The 20675-nt window shown below is 39.0% G+C and overlaps 1 protein-coding gene across 1 annotated transcript in view; it reads right to left on the bottom strand.

The window, feature by feature from the left end:
* The window catches only part of LOC139468275 (uncharacterized), a 235319-nt gene that overhangs the window by 27039 nt on the left and 187605 nt on the right, over positions 1 to 20675 (bottom strand). Inside the window, exons 39-44 of the mRNA XM_071250131.1 lie at positions 16774 to 16966; positions 14147 to 14380; positions 7650 to 7783; positions 5503 to 5696; positions 4899 to 5023; positions 3827 to 3943 (exon numbers count right to left, since the gene is read on the bottom strand). Of these exons, the coding sequence (XP_071106232.1) occupies positions 3827 to 3943; positions 4899 to 5023; positions 5503 to 5696; positions 7650 to 7783; positions 14147 to 14380; positions 16774 to 16966 (997 nt within the window). The remainder of the gene's footprint in view (positions 1 to 3826; positions 3944 to 4898; positions 5024 to 5502; positions 5697 to 7649; positions 7784 to 14146; positions 14381 to 16773; positions 16967 to 20675) is intronic.

The following is a 20675-nucleotide window of genomic DNA, read 5'->3' as shown; positions in this document are numbered from 1 at the left end:
AATACATTCTGCAAAATATGTAAACAGTGCATTAGTGTAACGAGCAGAATCACATATGAAGCAAAACATGTTATTGGACAATATGTGAACTAAGCGCACAAACACACAAGCATAACACAGTGTGAAGCGCGACTGGAAGCAATTCAAAAACATAATACGCCTAATTAATAGGAATTATGTCAATAGAAAGCCATAATCAACAAAATAAATGAGAGATTCACCAAAAGTTTAAGAAAACTATAGCAAAAGGTACATAAACACGCAACCTCGTAAACATGAGACGCATGAAAGTTAAAATGGTGACCAACGCGCGAAGCGCACAAATTTTCGCAGCCACAAATAAAAATCGAATTACAACCTTTAAACCACAAACGAACAGATATATCAAGCATGGAAAGGATATATAGGGTAACACCACCTGAAGACAAAATTTGAAGACAATAACAAGGTAGGTAGAACTCTGTTCCGTGTACATGTCTGTCCGTGAGACAGACAGAAAAGAATATGAGGAATGGGGGCCAAGGGGGATAACTCGTGGATGCCTAGGCACAGGCTGTAGTCTGTTTAAACTGTCTCTTTGTTCCAGAACTGTCTGTTTGTATAAGGTAAGGAAGCTAAAGCACTGTGTAGCGCCAGGTAAAGTAAAACTAGTGCCACGACACTGTAGCTCACCTGTATATATAGTTAACAGTTCAAAATTTCAAGAAAATCAGCTACTTATTTTTTAAGTACTCCAAAACAAATGAATGTTTCAGTTGAATCCCAGAAAAAAACAAGACAAGTACAATATTTCGTTACATTTTGTACCAATATGACAGTGTAACAGCCAAAAATATTCTTTTCAATATTTTTGCCACGGATAAATGATAGTTACAGATACAATTTTAATCACTGCATCTAATACCTTTAAGTTATATTATTGGGTATTTTCTAACCGAGTCAATGGCAGATCTGGGGGAAAATTTATGTATAGCTGATTGCCTATTTAAGGTTTAGTTTATGGGACAAAAACACTGTACTGTTAACATAGGCTACAATGCCTCGCAGAACAGGAAATACAATTACAATGGTAAATCATCATGTCTAGTGTTGTTAAATCACAAATTTCACATCTTCATTGACCAAGTATGTTATCTTTTGTTTGTTCCACTGAAGCGATACGACTGCGGTTAATACTTTGAAATATCGGTGTTGCTGCCAGGAGAAAAGCAGCAGGCGTCCCAATGTATCAATTACACCCAAAAGCGTGGCACTGACCATTAACGGTACTCTACTGATGAGGCCTGTCTCTCGATATATGGTCTCTGATTGGGTGGAACTATAATTTGAAGTTTCAGCTTAAATGCTACAGTTTCTGAAGAAATGATGTATTCAGTGTGATAGAATGCAATTTCAAAGATTTTAGAAGCATGGTCAATGTGCAAATGTCATATACAAAGGTTTAAATTTTAAATATAACGAAAAACAGAAAATATGTTCAAAACTTCACTACTAACTACACACATATGAAATATCATCACAATTTAAATGAAATTGGCTGAAATTGGCCATAGTGAGTGAGTTAAGATGTATAGTCACATCGGCAACTTTTCTGCCCTATCATGGCTACAACAATTTAGACATTAATAAGAAATATATTTTAGATTTTTTAAAAACCTGTCAACAAAGGACAGTAAAATAACTAGAGTATCACAGACATATGTAAAGCTAGCATGCAACCATAAATAGATACTACTACACAGAACAATACAATACAATATCATAAAACTGGAAACTGAAAGAAGTTTCAGCCTTCAATATTGTCAGAATGCAAAGCTCTTATCAAGGTCAAATCAGAGTCAAAATTCAAAATATTGCAAAAGTGGAACGTGTATGTTTAGTTTCACTTATAACAAAATATGACCGAGTAATGGCCATAAATAGCTTTTTAAAATGGTTGACACTTCTGACATATTGAGAATCAGATTCAAGACTCTTGAACAAACTCAGGTGTCATCATTGGTTTCGAACAAGTATGTCAAGTTTCAGTTTAATGGTCCAGTGGTTTCTGAGGAGAAGATGTCTATGCCAGATGCCGGCTGCCAGACAAGAAGGCTGTGTCATAACCTCACTTGACTTTCAGTTAGGTGAGCTAAATACTGTTTCTTAAAATAACCATGTCAGTGAAGGATACTCTGATACTCTGCATTATTTTTTAACAACCCCACTGGTTTGGAATAGATCCCCAGCACTCTATTGCTCACTGAAGAAGGTGGCTCAATTGAATTGGGTGGTCACACTCAGTGATGTGTGTTATTGCAGCTGAAGGCGTTTGATTATATCAACCACTGGTTCACCTTGAATAGACCTGATTATTTACAGGCTGCTGTATAAACAGCTAAAATATTAATATTAACTAACAAACACAACATAAGAAAACATTATTTTTTGTAAGATACATTGCATGTTTTAAATATCATCAAGCAATTATACAGTACATATAAAAGTAACTGGAACCCAATGGTCAAAATAGCTTCTTAAAGGTTGCCATACCATTCTTTGGATGGAGACATATGAAAATATACTTTATCCGGTTTTAAAAATGATCATTGTAAAACCTAATATGGATATTGAAATGGTGTTTTTAAAACCTAAGTATTAAAATGATAAACCCAGAAGTTTTCTTGATCCTGTAAGGAACCTACTTTATCAAAGGCTAAATTGGTAATAGGTTTATAAGAAAGCAAGCTTTAAAATGCTGAAAATAAAACAATCCAAATTTTAGTATTCCAAACAATTTGAACAATACATTTCAAACATCTTGGTCTGTAAGTGGAGTTCCAAAATGGATATTAAAATTACACAACCTACTGTCTAGATTTTCTTGATCTCTTGTGACAATTGTTACAAAAAGCTATTTTGGGTCAAAAACATACTCACATCAGTGGACTTTCAGTGGAGTCATTGCTTTCTATCAGACATACGTTGAACATCTTACAATCTCATCCAAAACTATTCTTTCTCCTTTACCGGTACATCAAAACTAACTAAAATCACCCTTTTGTTGGCCATGAACATCTGAGGGTTAAGATTATGTCCATCAAAGGGCAGAATGGTACAAAAAGTGCTTAAGGCCCTGTTTCCTAATCACAATATCTACACAGCTATAGGATCTATCTCAAAATGGCTGATATAGAAAGAAAACTTAAATTTGGAAGGAGATGACTTGAACAATCCTAAAATTGCACCCTTGGGATCATCAATGCCATTTTAATCTTTACATCTTCTTTTGTGCTGGAGGTGAAACTTTTATAACAAATCCACCAACTGATGACCACTACTGAAGATAATGTTTCACCAGACAAGCTTTTAATTATTATGTTTGGAAGAATGTACCATGAATTAAACCAGGGGGAACATGAGAATGCATTACTTAACATCCATGTATACAATATATCCAATAATGCTTCTACAAAAAGAATAAGAAAACATGTCAGACATAAAATTGCAATACAATTACAGTACAGTAAAATAGTCATTAAACATACTGACATTGATCATTCAGCAAAACAAAATGTCAGAAAAAGGGGAAAATATTATCCAGACAAACAAATTTTAACAAGTTAATCATATGCCTCACAGAGCACAGGACACGAGCACTCATGGCAGAAGTGTGCTCTCATTGTCTACAAGGGATGAAGCTGTTTGCTGGTCATGGTGTATTGAACAAACTTTGAACGTATAATCACATGTCACTTATTGTCACTTGTCAAAGTTCATGGCCTTTGAAATTGAAGAGTCTCATAAAACATGAAACTTTATAAAGCAATAGCGTATTGTTACCCACCCTTGGGGCAAGAGCACTTGTAGTTATTGAGTGAGGGAGCACTGCACTCAGCTTTGTTCTTGCATGTACCCGCCTTACAGTGGTGCACCTGCACTTCACAGCCCTTGCCCGTGTAGTCTGAAAATAGATTAGTTTAGGATAAAAGTATATTCAAAGGTTCAAATATCAACCTTGTTTTTATATCTATCCCAAACGAAATAACTTTAACCTGCAAAACACCAAAATATCATCCTGTCAGTCTCTCAGAAGGCCATGGTGTAACAAAACATAGTGGCAAGGGAAATGTTATCAATGCATACAAAACTATCACATCTATCAAAACTTGTTGGAAGGTTCTGTAGCTCAGTTGCAAGCCATGTGAAATAATTTCATTTAGTGCTTCTCACTAAATGGGTTTATTGAAACCATAATGCACCTCTTTGTTTACCTCCTTACATCATTTCCTCTTCCAATCTCCCGCCATTTACATCATAATTCTACTTCTTATGACGTCATCAAACTTTCTCTTGCGTCATCACCATCATCCGTTAGTTCTGACAAATTTTTCTGTACCCAGTTTTTGTACAGCAATTCTCAACTTTTGGCTCCCACCCACCCTACCCCTAGCCTGCCACATTCATATTCTCTCTAATCAATCTTGTGTACATATATGGCTCAGGGCAAACTATGTATATTGCTTATTTATTCAATAAATGTCATAGGTGGGCGTGGTTCTTGTGGGCTACAAATGTAAATACTTACTTAATCACCAAGTAATCATCAAAATTATCAGGTCCCTGCTCTTCAGCGGGAATCTGTTCAGTCCCTCTGCTTCTCAGCGGATGGGAACCTTTAGGCTTAACTTAATTCATGTCTGCTTTTCAGCAAGTTGCCAATTATAATTCATCACAAGTCCTGCCACACCTATGACCTTGAACCCAACATATGCCTTTCTTATTTCTCTTGCCTTGTCAATTTTGACAAGGCAGGTTACTTTGCATGGGGTGTTTCAATAATATTATTTATATTTAAAGAATTTTCATAATTTTTCATGAGAAGCATGAGTACCCGGGTAATATCTGTTTATACTTACTCTGTCCACAGGCACAGGTGGTGACCCCGGCCGATTCGGAGCACATTCCATTGACACATGGGTTGGCATTAGTGCATATGCTGGGAGCAAACTGACATTTCTGACCATAAGTGTTGGCCTTGCATCTGGAAGGGATAACAATGTCAAAAACATCTACATCTGTCCAAAAACAATTCTGTCCCCAGAAATACTTTTTTAATCACTTGGTTTACGGATACTTCAGTGGTGAAATTAAAAATAAGAATACAATTTTAAGGACTTCTGAAAAGAACTATGAAGTGATCTTAATGTCACTAGTGTTGTAATTCCTATGCTAGGGCACATGCCACAGGGTTAGCCCTGACCCATCAATGTATCCATTGAAATACATATTGAACAGTTTTGAAGGTATCCTATGAAACAAAACAGTTAACAGGCAAAATTGTCAGACCATGGCTTAAACCCCCCTGCACGATATGACATTCACAAGTTATACAATTACCTATTTTGAATACCCAGAAAATACTTTAAACTTGACATAAGAACATCTCCGAACAGCCCTAGTGTTTTACTTTTATCAAGAGAGAAAAGTTTCACAAATGACATGAACTAGTGCATGATGTACCTGCAGAAGTAGTTGGAGAAGATGTCAAAGCAGTTTGCATTGTTTATACAAGGGGAGGAGCTGCAAGGGGTAATGAGCCTCTCGCAGCGTTTTCCTGTCCACCCGGGCTTACAATCGCAAGTGAAGTCGTTGATGCCATCAGTGCAGACGCCATTGTGCAGACAGGGGCTGCTGGCACACTCATAAATGTTGTTCTGAGAACATGTTATCATTGGAAGATTATATAGGCTAAAAAATATATATTCTTGGTTCTCAGGCACTGCCGCATCATCACAAAGTCCGCCGCATGTTTTGTTTGTATTTCCATTTTCAAAAAAAAAAATCCTTAAATATTCCGTGTCTTGAACACACGACTCCGAAAGTGAAATGCTACATTACTTTAAAACAATGCGATACAATATAATATGCAGTTACTTCCCTTTTCATGCACACTGCTTTACTACGCATCTCGTGTGTTATCATGGTTATAGCCATGGCGGCATGGGGCTTGCTTTGCTGTTGGCAAATTTGGTCAATGAAAACATTAAATTTGTGATAAAACATCACAAGACATGATAAATTATAAATTCAATGGTATTTGTGCAGTGTATGCCGGACAATGCTTCAAACGCAGAGGTTAAGACTTACAATTACTTGTGTATTTGTCATAGCTGTCACCCCCTGGATGTCTAAATGAGTGAGAAACCAGGATGCAGGGGCTGCAAGCCCTGCTGGGGCCAGGGCTAAGCCCTGGTGGGGGGACGCAGGGGGCACCTTGCGAAAACTGGGTTGATTTTAAGACCATTTTAATGGCCTTAGAGAGCATGTATTCTGAAAAATTATAATTTTATCTACATTTTATATGAATGCGGGAGAATTTCCGAACCTTGCGTGTGAGCGTGACATAGGTGATAAATGCGCGAGACTCACGCGAGATGCGTGAGAGTTCACAGGTATGATTTGTCTCGTAAAATCAGCAGGAAATGCTACTTTATATACCCCGTCTATAAAACGAATCGGAATGAAGCACATCACCAGTGCATACAAAGTCCCTACATTTGCATTAAAAACGTGTTTGTCTTCCACAGAAAAAAATTACTTTGTATCCCTTCAGTGAATACAGGAAAACGAACAGATTATAACAATTAAACTTGGCCAATACAAATATAAAATTTGAGATAAAACATCACAAGACATGATGATTTACCGATTAAATTGTATTTCCTGTTCTGATTGGCATTGTTTCATATGCAGAGATTAAGAATACTGTGTGTCTTGTCTCGTAAACCAAGCCGAAAGTAGCAATCAGCTGTACACACGTTTCTCAGAAACTACCGGTGATTCGGTCAAAAATTACCCAATAATATAACTATAAAGAATTTTGATACAATGAGCGGAAGTATTGTATCTGAAACTATTATTATATCACAAATAATTTATTCCAATATCATGGTAGTTGCAACTTTACTATATACATGTGAAATAAATGAATAACCATAAGCGTAGCACTTTGGTTCTGCTGATCACAATTGCCGCATATTCTTTCGTGTGGAAGAATTTGACCAATCACCTTTGATGCTCCAGGTCAAAAAAACTTTATGTTGACATAATAGTCAAACTACAACAAATATGACTTTCAGCGATTTAATATATGGCATTTATGATATATATATATATATCCATTCTCTATCCACTAAAGTTCGATTCAAGGCGTCAATAGCCGCTAGCGGTAATATGACCGTGTTTGCTGAAAATATTGGTGAGTTGTGCGACTTTCCGATCACTTCACATACGATTTCGCCTAAATGAATTGAAACAATATTGAATGAAATGTTGAATAAATTTAATAAAATAGATTACAAATATAAATCCAGAAATATTATGAACTCTTTTTACAACAAGACAGTGTAATTACATGATTAAATTGAGTACTTCAGCACAGATTTGCTCACATGGAATTTCCGGTGTTACTTGCTCACACTTGTCACAGTAATGTGTTTTTGTTGGGGGAAACGAACCAATTCTCCTTTTTTTCAGACATATATGTTCAGTGTTTGAAATTAATATTTTTTTTGGTCAAGATAAATATTGCATAAATGTTTTTCATTTAATTTGTAATGCAGTTTAAATATCCTTAATTAATAAGTGAGAAAAATGAAAGTACATACACTGCAGACGGGGTTGTCATATCCTGGCTTGCAGTGACAGTATGGACTGGTGTGGATGTTGGTGCACTGACGGCTGCCTGTACTGTTACAGGGATTTGGGTTACAGAAGTTGATAGTTCCAGCACAAGTAGACCCTGGGTTAGAGAGGAGAAAAACTAGTAAAATCTAGAAAAAAATATATTTGTATACTTTTCCTGCATTACTCGTGGCAGAAAAGAAGCTGTGATTGGTCCAGCTGATGAGAAGAAAGATGTTGTTTCATTCCAGAAGCAGGACTGCGAGTCATCAGCTGCCATGTCAAAACAGAAGTGGTGACATCCTGGAACTTTCATATTACTATTGGTCACACGTAAATTGTCTGAAGTTATTGTGTGGAGGCAAATCTGTGATGGGTGGGACCTTAGACATAGTAATGCGGGATAATTATACAAATATAAAAAATGTCTAGATTTTACTAGATTTTTAAACTTATCCTACCTTACTCCCTAATGAATCTGAATCCCACGGTATGGAGGCGGGGATACAATAAGATGTGTACTCAGTAACAGTCTCAGGACTAGTCGTGTCAGACGCACTGCTCCAGTTCTTCTGGGCACATCGGTAACTGATCAACCAATTCTGCCCACAGAAAGGTAATGAGAGCATGAGTATATATACGTCAGGGTAAACAAACAGTAAGAGACAATTGCGTGTGCTAGGGTCTAAAAACGGGATTACCAAGGTGAGGCAAGGCGAGGCGAAATGTGGTTTAACATTGAGTCCAAGATTATTGCACTAATTTAGCAACGTGCATGCATGTGTGTGTGTGTGTGGTTCCTTGTACTAGTCTGGTCTGATGCTGCTTCATAATGCTAGCCCATGCCACTGAGATACCATGCTGCAGTTTTACATGAATATCCCACTCAGACACAGTATACTGACTCCGATGTCCAGTGCAATTCCCTATTTTGACTTGTACTGAGAGTTCCTGTGTCTTTTAGGGTGAAGAATTTTCAAGCTTTGCATGTGTTTGTGGCAGGTGGCACCGGTGGGGATTGGTGCGCTGACCTTTTCGCGAGTACTTGGTGTCATCACTGTTTGATGATGATTCATGGACACATGCTCATGATGTGGTCGGAATTGTGCAGTCGACTCTGCTTTTGACAGGGATTTCTTACAATTATGGGAAGGGTTTTGTTGCTTTCTTAACTGCTAAACATGAGAGATAATGTCAGTGTATAGTCATGAAACATCAAATGTATGTCAATTTCTCATTGCCTTATCATGAGGTATCAATGTTTGAACAATCATCAAACAATAGTTCTCATTGTTAATAATTCTAATTACATCTCTATTACATCTCTGCTATGAATCCTGTATTTTTGCTTCAGTCACACTCACTAAAATTTTCAGATTTTCAACACTCGTCCTCTTCACTGTCAATTACACCTAACTAGATGTCGCCGAGTAGTCTCGTAACTATGTAAGCTATGACGTCGTTATGGCGGCACCCTCACTTTTTCCCCAAATCTTACTACTAGAGGTAGATGAATTGGAGAGGTGGGAGGGAGTACATCGGATGTAATAGAGGTAGTATTCTTAGAATTAATAACATTAATAACAATGATAACTTACGAAATCTCTGCCTCTATTACATCTCTGCCAGAATATACCAGAGGGAACCTGTGGGATTTGCCTATAGTAACTACCTGTGTAACTGACAGCAGTTCTCTTCTGTAAACATTTATTTACTGATTCTAATCCTAACTTAAGACAATTTCCTCTGAAATTCCCCCTGAGGACTTGAAAATCAGAAATGTGTCAAGAATCAGTCAAATATGTGATATCTTCACTAGAATTAAGATTATAATTGCTGATCTTGATCGTAATAATGATGTAATTTCTAATCTATTTCTGATTAATGATGTCTTGTCTTGTTAAATTTGGATTTGTTACCCTAAAACCAGTGCTGACGGCACTTCCGGTGCTGACATCACTTCTGGCTGTGACATCACTTCCAGTTATGTTCTCACTTCCAATGCTGAAGTCACTTCCGGTCTAATTGAGACAGTTGATACTCAAGGTGCTTCTAATCCATCCTATACCTAATAGACACAATAATCAAGGGTGTACTCACCCTCTGATGCTGCAGGTGTTGGATCCTATTTTTTTTATAGAAGGGGGGGAAAAACTACTGGTGGTTGATAGATTGCGCCGCGACAACCGGACCAAGGGAATATATGCCCTCTAAGTCCGGTTGCACATCACGCAAGTAAAAGCTGGTGAAGGTGTTTTGTGAGGCCCATTGACAGCTAGAAACTACTTGTTCTACTGAGACTGATGTCCATGAAGCGAGACTTGTGGCTAGGGCTCTGATTTCATGAGCTGAGCAGAATCCGAAACGTGGCATGGAATTATGGGCCTGTGTATAATATGATGCAACAGTGGCTTTTAGCCGGCTATTGTAACCTTCGTGATGTTCTTGTTGGATTTAGTCTTACAAGATAAAAAGAGTCTCCTTCGATGGCGTCTATGTGGGATGTAATATCCAGTTATGTATGACTGTTTAATAATCTCATACCAACTTTGACTGGAATAAGCCCAATAGTTTTTAAGATATTGTAGTAAACGTCGGTAGCTTAAATTAACTTACAGACTATAGCTGATCTTGGTAATCCTGGTGAATAGCCATTACAATTCTGAATGGTAAGACATGGAATTTGTAGCGTCGGCCGTTGATCGCGAAGCGTAGATATTTCCTAGACAATGGGTATATCGGGACGTAAAGATAGGCATCTTGTAAATCTAGGATGATCGACTGTAACTTCCATATGGATTCAAGCTGAAATTTTGGCGGAGGTACCAGATATCTTTTGTTGAGGGTCTTTAACTATTATCACCCTCATTTCGGTTGTGTTCTCCTTGGGGAATAAGAATCCAGTGGAACTGTTTGTACTTATTTGTCATGAACAACTATAAAAAACAATAGAAACAATGAAGCTTATTGTAACAAATAAATTGACACTTATATTTAATGCAGGCCATAATGACCCATACAAAAGTGAAACGAGCCCGAAATGATATCAACACGGGCCAACAGGCATGCTTTTTTCATACACTGGTTTCAAAACAAGAAGTGTGGAATATGGGATCTTGAATGTCGGCATATAGGGCTTGCACCACTGGTGACTTGTACTACAGATTTGTTGGACAATTTTAACAAGGTGTCTAGCAAGGTGGGTCGCCCTGGTCTTGGAGCATAGGCAACCGTTCCAGTTATCTGATAACGTGGATGAAGTCTCCCAATGACAATTTGTGTAATGGTTATACACAACGTTGACGTCGACTTTGACAGATTTGGGGATTGACAACAGATTTACCACAATTTTCCATGCTCATTCCACAGTTCATCCGGGTACTCTAACTATAAATATGGGGTGCATCACACATGCTTGTACTATGGAATGCAAAATCGAGCAATAGATTGCATTTGCGTCAATACATTTCTCAGCCCATTGTAAACACCTGCACAAGGTGTTGTTAACTATATCCCATTTACATTATGCTACATAAAACCATTCAGTCGTTGTGCTGAAACAAACCAAGAAACATAAAGGCTGGCATGCCACAGGGGACTGTGCTTGGTGTATTACTTTTTATTGTTTATGTAAATGACATTGCTGACAAAATACCTTTTGCTGATAATACATCGATTTACATGTCATTCAATGCCGACAGTGTATTTGAAAATTTCATAAGCATGAATTTAGCAATATTGACTGAATAAGCGAAATTCTGGCTCATAACATACAATCCCCCAAAAACTAAATCTGTTTTATTCTCTCGCAGAGAACACATTGGAGGTTCATCTATTTTTCAACGGAAAAGAAATATGCTCTGTAAATAGTCATAAGCACATTGGGTGCTTTATTTGAAGACAGTTGAAAAAAGTAGGCATCCCATGGGCACCAAATGTGCCCACCTTCTTGCGGATCTGAACTTTTGTGGTACAATTGAACATGCTCTTTCCACCAAGATTTCAAAAGTGTCATAAGACTCTTGCTCAAAATTGTTTGATCTAGGGCATAACATTCAAGGCCTCAGGAAAGCTTTCAAAACATTTTATGGAAGACATGGGGAGGATATTTCCAAATTTGACGCATCAGTGGCAGAAATGATGTCCAATGCAGTTCCCAATTTGACTTGTACCATATGTTCTTGTGTTGTTTTAGGTGAATAATTGACTTGCCTTTGCATGTGTTTCTCATTGATGTCACCAGTGGGGCAGGATGTGTCCACTGTTTCACGAACATCATTACTATTTTATAGTGATTCAAAAAGACATGCTCATGATATAGTAGGTAATATGCAATCCACACAGCTTTTTCCACACATTCATCTGAACACCCCCCAGCATCTCTATGGTTACAACCAACAACTGAGTCAGAATTATGTGCTCTGTGCAAGGTAACCTTTCATGACCTGACCACATGTGTCTCTCTGCCAACCAATTTTCCTTCGTGGAGCTATGAGGCTAGAGGAGCTGAGATGCAGGGATGGTTGGGTTGGCATATCACGTGTGAGATAGGATAAGTATATACATATATACAATTTATGCTAAAATTGCCAAATTTTTAAACTTTACCTACAATTGTATCTCTCACTATGTATTTAACCCCATGGTTGGATGGTGGGCCTGTGTAAACTACAATCGTGAGATGTATACAGGAGGAAGCTGGATGAACTTGTGAATGGGTTAAACACACGGTCAGTTGGTGTTGACAATCCGATACGTTACTCAAACGAAACAGCCTGAAATCGGGAATACATGTGTTTTCACGTATACCATCATTCATAGAACATCGCCTAGCTTTAACGCATAGACAAAACAGCTGACGACTTAAATGGACCCTGGTCTTTTCTCACAGACAATAGGGTGCGACTGGTTGGCATCTCTTTTAATGACAGATCCACATTCCAGTGCATGAGCCAAACCAGGACGTGAAGAGGAATGATCGGCAATATCAATAAGAGGATCTTTGAACCAATATTTGAGGCAGAGGTTAGTGGAATAAAGGTTCCGGACACTATTCCAATTTTTGTAACGTATGGGCCAATGGCGAATTTTATGTTGGAGACTAAATAGTCTCTTTAGGCATTAATCCACCCTGAACAATCAACAAAACATTCAACACCAAGGTTAAACTTTAAACATTTATTATGTATATACAATTGTAAGAAAGAGTGAGAATCACATGAACATTTTTATATGCACTTGTTTGGCTGTGATTGTTGTTGTGCGAAGATCAAAGGGCCGAACTTGTATAGACCTTGTAGTTTGTACATCTGTGACTGAGATGTCAGGAAGGTAGTGAGAAGCTGTATCGGACTTCCCACTGTAGGAGAGGAAATTTCTCGAATGCTATCCACATGTGGTTGTAAAGCCGTGTGGTAGATGAATGTTGAGCTGCAGTAATAGTCATCGCTACCCACTCAGAGTAATCTTCAGGGATAAGGGACTTCTGCAAATGTGCCAGACGCATAGAAGGAGTGTTGCAAGGGCCATATGAAGCCTATGAGAGTGCAGCTGAAGTCAGGGTTTACTCAGGAATGGTGAGTAACACAGACCAAACGTCGGCTTGAAGAGGAGACTGAGGAGCAATTGTGAGATTGGGAAAGGAAACATCGTCTGTTAATAACTGTTGGAGACAGTGTCATCTGTCATCGACAGTACAGGCACTACTGAATGAGTGGACGGCTTTCGTTTTCTATGACAACGATTTGCAAGAATCTTTAAGTTTACATCTGCATTCTAACATTCATCTGCAGCATCTCTGGATGTAGGCACGGAAAGGAATATCTTCTAAGGAATGACATTTTGCGCATCGAGATTCCAAAGTAGACTGGCCACAACATTTGCAATACATCCACACATGGTGGGAATTAGAAAGAGAATAAGCTTGTAGAGCACGAGCGCACGTAACTGACCCATAGAGATGCTGGGGTGTGTTCGGGCAAATGTTTTTATTTTAGAAGCTGGAAACAGGATTCAAGCATGTTTCCACATTGGATCTAAGAATATATGCATAGTGTGAGAGAGGATAAGTTTAAAAATTTAGCCTTTTCACACAAAAAAACCCATGTGAGTATTAGGATCATCGAGAGCCTACAAATTGATCCTTTAAAATGGCTGCATTTGGTGAGGTAGTGAGTCGACACTGATAGCATTAACAGAATACATGTCAGGCCTGTAATAGATGCCGGGTCAATGGCTTGCACGAAAATTAATAAACACCCGGGCTTCTAATAGGGGAAACATGGTAATTTGATATTGGGTGTTATGGCAATGATGTTCTTGGACGTAACCGTGATTGGTTTGATGATACAACAACACTTAACAACGAAGGCATTTCTTTTACATACAAACGGTTACGTTTATAAAGCTCTTAGGGACAAGTTCTTAATTTCCGCATTGGAAACAAACAAAAATAAAAGTATAACAAAACATTATATGTTACCTTCATATCCCGTGGCACATTTGCAGGTAAAGGTGTTAACACCATCTGTGCAGGTACCGCCATTCAAGCAGGGTTGGTTGGCACAGTTGTACCGGTTTTTCTGGCAGAGAAAACCTCCATAACCAGGGGCACAGTCACACACGAAGGTCAGCCCAACCTCACGACAGCTGGCACCGTTCATGCATGGGGAACTGGCACAGTATGGGGGAATGCTGCATGTTTTCCCCTTGAATACTGAAACAGGGAAGAATGATGTTCATCTGAAGTAAGTGTGGTTGCTGGATTTAATATTGCTTTGAATAGTCTCAGTTACCTGTTTTGACTTCACAGTGCACTCTAACATAGTATGATGTCAAAGTACAATCCAACTTTGTGGCGTCACAATAAGACAGGCGTAGGGCGATAGGGCAGGCGTACGACAAATACAAAGTCTTGTAGTGGCAGTAAAATGTACAAAACATGTAATTGTATAAAATAATTCAATTATTTCAGGCCATTTAATTTTGGTTTGAAAGTATAAATAAATTAACTTTATCTTTCTCAGTGCATCATTGTCACATTTGTAAAACGGGAATATCAGAATTTTTTTTATTCCTGGCATACTGATCAATGTGTTGACTGAGTGGGAAACACCGGCAAGAAGGCTTCCTAATTTGTTGTCGGTGGACCCTCACTCTTGCTCTTAGGGTGTCCCTTGTCCGGGGACGAAGACCCACCCGAACAATCAACATCACTCAAGACAGATCTTCAAACCAAGGGAGACAGCAAGGCCAAGGTCGCCAAAGAAGTCCAAACCACAATCGTTGAGGCCAAGGACAAGCCCGTGATAACAGTTGAGGACATTTCCAAACTCAAAATGAAGATGGATATGAACGCTTAAATAAAAAGGACTATATTTTTGTTTTAGTGACAGCGAGGTTCGCCCAGAGAGGGGAAACTCAACAATTACTATATATACTCAACAACAAAAGTTCCTGTGACACCAGTGTTTTAGTTTATTTTTCAAGTAAAGGTTGGTTTTCAATATTGTAGTACATGTATGGAATCAAGTCACAAAAACGCAACTGCTAAAGAAAAGCATGCATTCCATGCAAAAGTTGACTTTTATGCAAGCCCGATGCATTTCACTACCCAAGATTGGGTACAAAAACATGTGCGTTAACGGGATTCCCTATGCATTGTTTAGCATCATGCTGTCAACAACCACTCAGAAAAACAACAAAATTACGCAATTATTCAACATTACGAAATGCCATGCCTGTCCGATAATGAGCGTCTGCGAGCCATTGGTATGCTTGAAGCAGGATCGAGTCATCATGATGTTGCACGACAATTTAAAGTCCACAGAAACACCATTTGGTGTTTATGGCAACATTGGCAATAGACGAATGCAGGCACAGACCATCCTCGGAGTGACAGGCCATGCGTAACCAATAATCAACAAGACAACTAGATTCGAACAACACACCTACGAAATCGATTCCAGCCAGCAATACTGACTGCAAGAAGCATCCCTGGCCTTCGACGAATGTCTTCACAAATCGTACGTCGCCGCCTCAGATGTGCAGGGATTGTCGCCAAAGACCCGCCAGAAGTCCCATTTTGACATGAAACCACTGTCGAGCATGTCTACAGTGGTGCAGACAGCGTCTACGCTGGACGGCCATGCAGCAGGGACAAGTTCTATTCACTGACGAGTCTTGTTTTCACCTCAGCCACAGCGATGGACGGATTTGAGTGTACCAATGTTGAGGTGAACGTTACGTTAATCATTGTGTCATGGAAGAAGATCGCTTCTGGGGCGGCAGCGTTACGGTATGGGGTGGGATTACAGTAAGACAGACGACCCGTTTGATAGTGGTAGAGGGAAATCTGAATGGACAGCGCTACCGGGACGAGATCATCGACCCTGTTGTTCTACCGTTTTTGCGTCTTCATGGCCCAGGCATTACCTTTCAACATGACAACGCCCGGCCTCATATTGCTTGACTTGTTCAGGATTCTCTTCAACAAAACAATGTGATGTCATCCCCTGGCCGGCTTGCTCCCCTGATCTCTCACCAATCAAGCACATGTGGGATGAGATGGATCAGCGCCGATGTGTCAACCGCGTGTTCCACAGACACTCCAGGAACTTCGAACCATGCTGCGGCAGATATGGACAGATATCCCACAGGACTTTGTGCGACGCCTGGTCCATTCCATGAGACGAAGATGTGTTGCTTGCATCACAACCAGAGGTGGACACACACACTATTGATTTGTAAATTTCATGTTATTTTATGTAATCACGCATTTTCTGAAGTCAGTATTGCAAATTAGACCATTTGAAGACTTACAGGAGTCTTTTATCTTTTGCAAACCGAAATAGTTTCAGATTTGGTAAAAAACATAACTTTGCATTAAATCTTATTCAATGTCACAGGAACTTTTGTCGCTCAGTATAGATAGTGTATTGAACTCAAGGTGTTTTGCTTCTGTGTATATAACAAATAACAGCGACAAAGTTTGATTTGTCTGTCCATTTGCATATTATATGAACAAAAGTTTAAAACGATAGTGCAATATAAGATCACAACTCCACAAAGGGTAATTTTTTACCAGTTCCACCAGAAGCAACGTCTTACCTCGACTTACTCCACATTTGAAACGAATTTCATTTTGGTTACAGGTGGTTCCAGCTGGTTGTTGAGTATTGTCACAGCGGAAGCCTTGGTCAAGTATACATCGACTTCCGACATTGGTTGAGATCTTCTTGGTGGTGGCGTCCCGACATTGTATACCTATTGGGAAACTACCTCCACAGATGTCCAGCTTCAGCTAAATAAGGGAGAATTAGTATCATCAATATTACTTACATTTGTATACTTATCCTGCATTACTCCTTAATAACAAGAAGGAAAGCGCAACGGCGATGGTCCATGGTGATGTAATAAAGTTATTGTTCTGAGGTGCCACTTTTACTGACCAAGGTTGCTGTCATGTGACCTTGGTGAGGTCACCTACTTTACATCACTGCCTGTCGCCCTTGAAGATAAACATACTTTTGAGGTTTCTGAAGGTTTCTTTTGAGGTTTCTGTGATGGGTGGGTCCTTAAACGTAATAATGCAGGATATATAAGTAGACAAATGTAAAAAATATTTAGATTTGACTAAATTTTTACTTATCCTGCATTGCTCCATAAAGCATCTCTATAGGACAGTTTGGAGATTGGTAAACCTTCAGAATACAGAAGCCTCAACAATTCTAACCCTGAAAACACGACACAAGTTGGTCGATAAACTGTGAAGCGGAAACGTTCAGAAAAACGCCATTATGGTAGGGTTGTTCAAATATCAAAACGATTGAACATAGGAATTAAAAAGTTATTCCCTAGACATATTTTGTAATAAAGAAATTCATAGCTAATCAGCTAATTCTTTACATACTACGTCATAGAGCAGAGGTTGACAAATAGAATTGTCTAATATTCTTCCACTAGTGGAATCTCAGCGACTGCACAGGGAAGTAGACTGGCTCTGTATAAGGTGAGTTCATTATTTGCCTCGGGGGTTGGTAACCTGCTGGGCTACAACCAGAGGGCCAAAACTTCGCATGCCTTCGACGTCCTCGAGAGCCACATCGCGAAGATAATGACTAGCCAAAACTGTGTCGGACCTCCAAACACCTCCTACCATGATTGTTCTAATAGAAATGTTGCTGTGTAAAGACATGGTAGAGGCTGATCTCAAGAGAGTTATTCTCTCTCGGTGGATTCAGTTTGGCAATCTCGTAAGCCTGAAAGATGACTGCTTGTAACCATAGGGATATGGTGTTGTGACTAACTTCAGTCATGGATGAACCACGCCTAGTCTTGGAACGACGGATGAAAACTTACAAGAGAAGTTCACCCTCATCTTCAGCTCCCACAATAGTCAATATTGGTAGCATAGTGAAGGAACGATTGAGTTGGCCTGGTAGTTGATTTTTTGCAATAAAATCCCAGCACTACGTGTGTCCCATGCTCAAAGTTAACCTGGGTGATGTCGACGCATGTTGCTCGCTCACCCGTGCCGCTGTGGCTAATGTCAAGAGAAACCATTGTTTTATTGGTGAGGTCATAAAATGAGGATGCATAGAGGGGCTGGAAGGTGAGCCCTCGCAAACCTTGAAGTACCACGTTCAAGTCCCAAGCAGGTGGGCGGAACCTGGCCTTCTGATCCTCAAGCCTGAATGATCGTTGTAGGGCCTGTCGTTCCGGAACCTTAGTCATCTTGTGATTTTACAGAACGGCCAACATTGAGTTAAGTGCAACCAAATATGTAGAAATGGTGCTACCTTTCAAGTGTCTTTGGGTACGCAAATGTAGGAGGTGGATTGTGGTGATTCAATCGTAGGGTCTTGATTTTTTGCCATGCGAAAGTCTCGAACTTTTGCTGCCCGCACTGAATAGCCCTTCGCACTTTACGCCTTTTTAAGATGAACCAAGTGTGCAGACAAAACCTGTCTGGGGTTGGATGAAGCAGTTTGCTGTGAGGGTGGATAAGTAGGATGGACCACTGTGGGAGGGGTAGTGGATCGTCTTCTGCCAGATTTCTGTGCCCGACAAACCACCCTCTTGCAGGCCACCAGGGCGCAACCTAAGTCAGAGCAAGATATCTTGTCTCCTTGATCTTTTGTATCACCTTGGGAAGTAAGACTGGTGGTGGAAAAGCACACGCTTTTAGCCCCTCCCAAGGGATGCTGAATCCGTCCACGCCTGCGGATCCGGTAACGAGGAGACATATGTCATGAGTTGGTGGTTTTGCCAAGTAGCAAACAGGTCGATGTTTGGTTGCCTGAACTTCTGAAGCAGAAACTGGAATGCTTCTGTGTGAAGTTTCCACTCGGTGGGAACTACCCTGTCTTGTCGCGATAAGGCATCGGCCAGTATGTTTCAACAACTGGGGATGTGCTGAACTATGAACTGTATCTGCAGACTATCCACTAGATGGAAAAACCTGACTGTCTGTTGAAGCAGAGAGTGGGAGTGCGTTGTTCCCTGATTGTGCAGGCACCAGACCACAGTGCTGTTGTCTGAGGATATTGCGAGTTGGGTGGACTGTAGTTGATTCTACCAATGGGATATGGCCAGAATTAACGCTTCCAACGCCAAGTTGTTTATGTGCCACTTTCAATGAGCGCAGGACCATAGCCCTGAGGCTGTCTTGCCTTGCAAATCCTCGTTCTAATCGTGGCAGATTAATCATTAGTGTGTAGATTTTTAGGTAACAACCGAACACAGTGGTTAATCCTTTTTCTCCCATAACAATATGCCGTAAAAAGGCGAGCTCGTAGTTGAAGAATTCCTGTGTTCAGAATCCACTTGGGATTCCCCCCTGCCTCCTTTTCGAAATATGCTCAGTAAGAAAACTGCACCATAAACAGATAAAAAGGATCTAGCGAAGACAACCCACATGAGTTTTCCCGTGACAGGCAAGCCACATGTTAGCATTCATGTTATGTTCTTTGTTAACTAATAAAAGTTGATGGGAGTAACGTTTTGAGAATAATTAATATGATTTGATATTTGTTGATGGCTTTGGAGTACTCGGCCCATATTTGCATTTGACTATCATTCTCAATGTGCAACACTAAATAGGCCCACAGTTTTAGTGTATGTAAATACGTTATTTGTTTATTTGTCCGTTAGAAACTAATGTTATAAACCCAAATATGAGGAAATTAAATATTGTCTGTTTTAGTAACGTTGTTAAACGAAAAAAAAAAATTTGTCTTTAAAATGAACTTAACAGTGAATAATTTAATATGTAAAATGATGATTATTTCATGTCATCTTTTTTATTTTTTTTTTTTTTTCTGAACATGGTGAGCACATGTGTTTGTATTATAAAAAAAAAGAAAATATTTACTAATTCAGTGGACATTTTTTCTTTTGACCATAATATTTAACATCATAACACCAAGAATGTTACTAAATGAGTTATCTAATTTTCCCGTATCTGTGAATGACACAATATGAATTTGACAAGCACAATACTTTATTGTGTGTGAAACATAAATACATAGTACATATGTAAATAATATTCCATAGTTATTCAAATATTTACATTATTTTAATACCCTTGTAATATTATGCTGTTATTTTACTGCTACAGTTACATCCAAACTTTATTTTTTTAAATTTTTTATCTGATTAGAAATTAAGAATTACTGATCATATAGGTAATTAAAATTTAACATGTTCTTCTTTTTACCATCATTAAAACAAGACTCATAACAAATATATATTTTAGTGACCTGATCATATGTGAATTGTTTGTAAAAAGTATTAAAATTAAAATTTGACATTGCTTACGTTGAGAAATGAGGTTAATGGTAAATGTCATAAGATGACCTCTTGTTGGTCGTTTCTTCATCATCCATAAATTTGAGTTTTTCTTTACTTACCAAGTTCTGAAAATTTACACATTACACAATAGAATAATTTAAGGTCGCTGGTTAAAATAGCAACATAGCTTTCCACTCTCAGGCAGCCAATACGAAAAA

This window comes from Haliotis cracherodii, unplaced genomic scaffold (genome assembly GCF_022045235.1).
Source record: "Haliotis cracherodii isolate W230 unplaced genomic scaffold, xgHalCrac1.p SCAF_2, whole genome shotgun sequence".
NCBI lineage: Eukaryota > Metazoa > Mollusca > Gastropoda > Lepetellida > Haliotidae > Haliotis > Haliotis cracherodii.
Note: the sequence above shows the minus strand (reverse complement) of the source record. Positions and strands in the feature narration are given on the sequence as shown.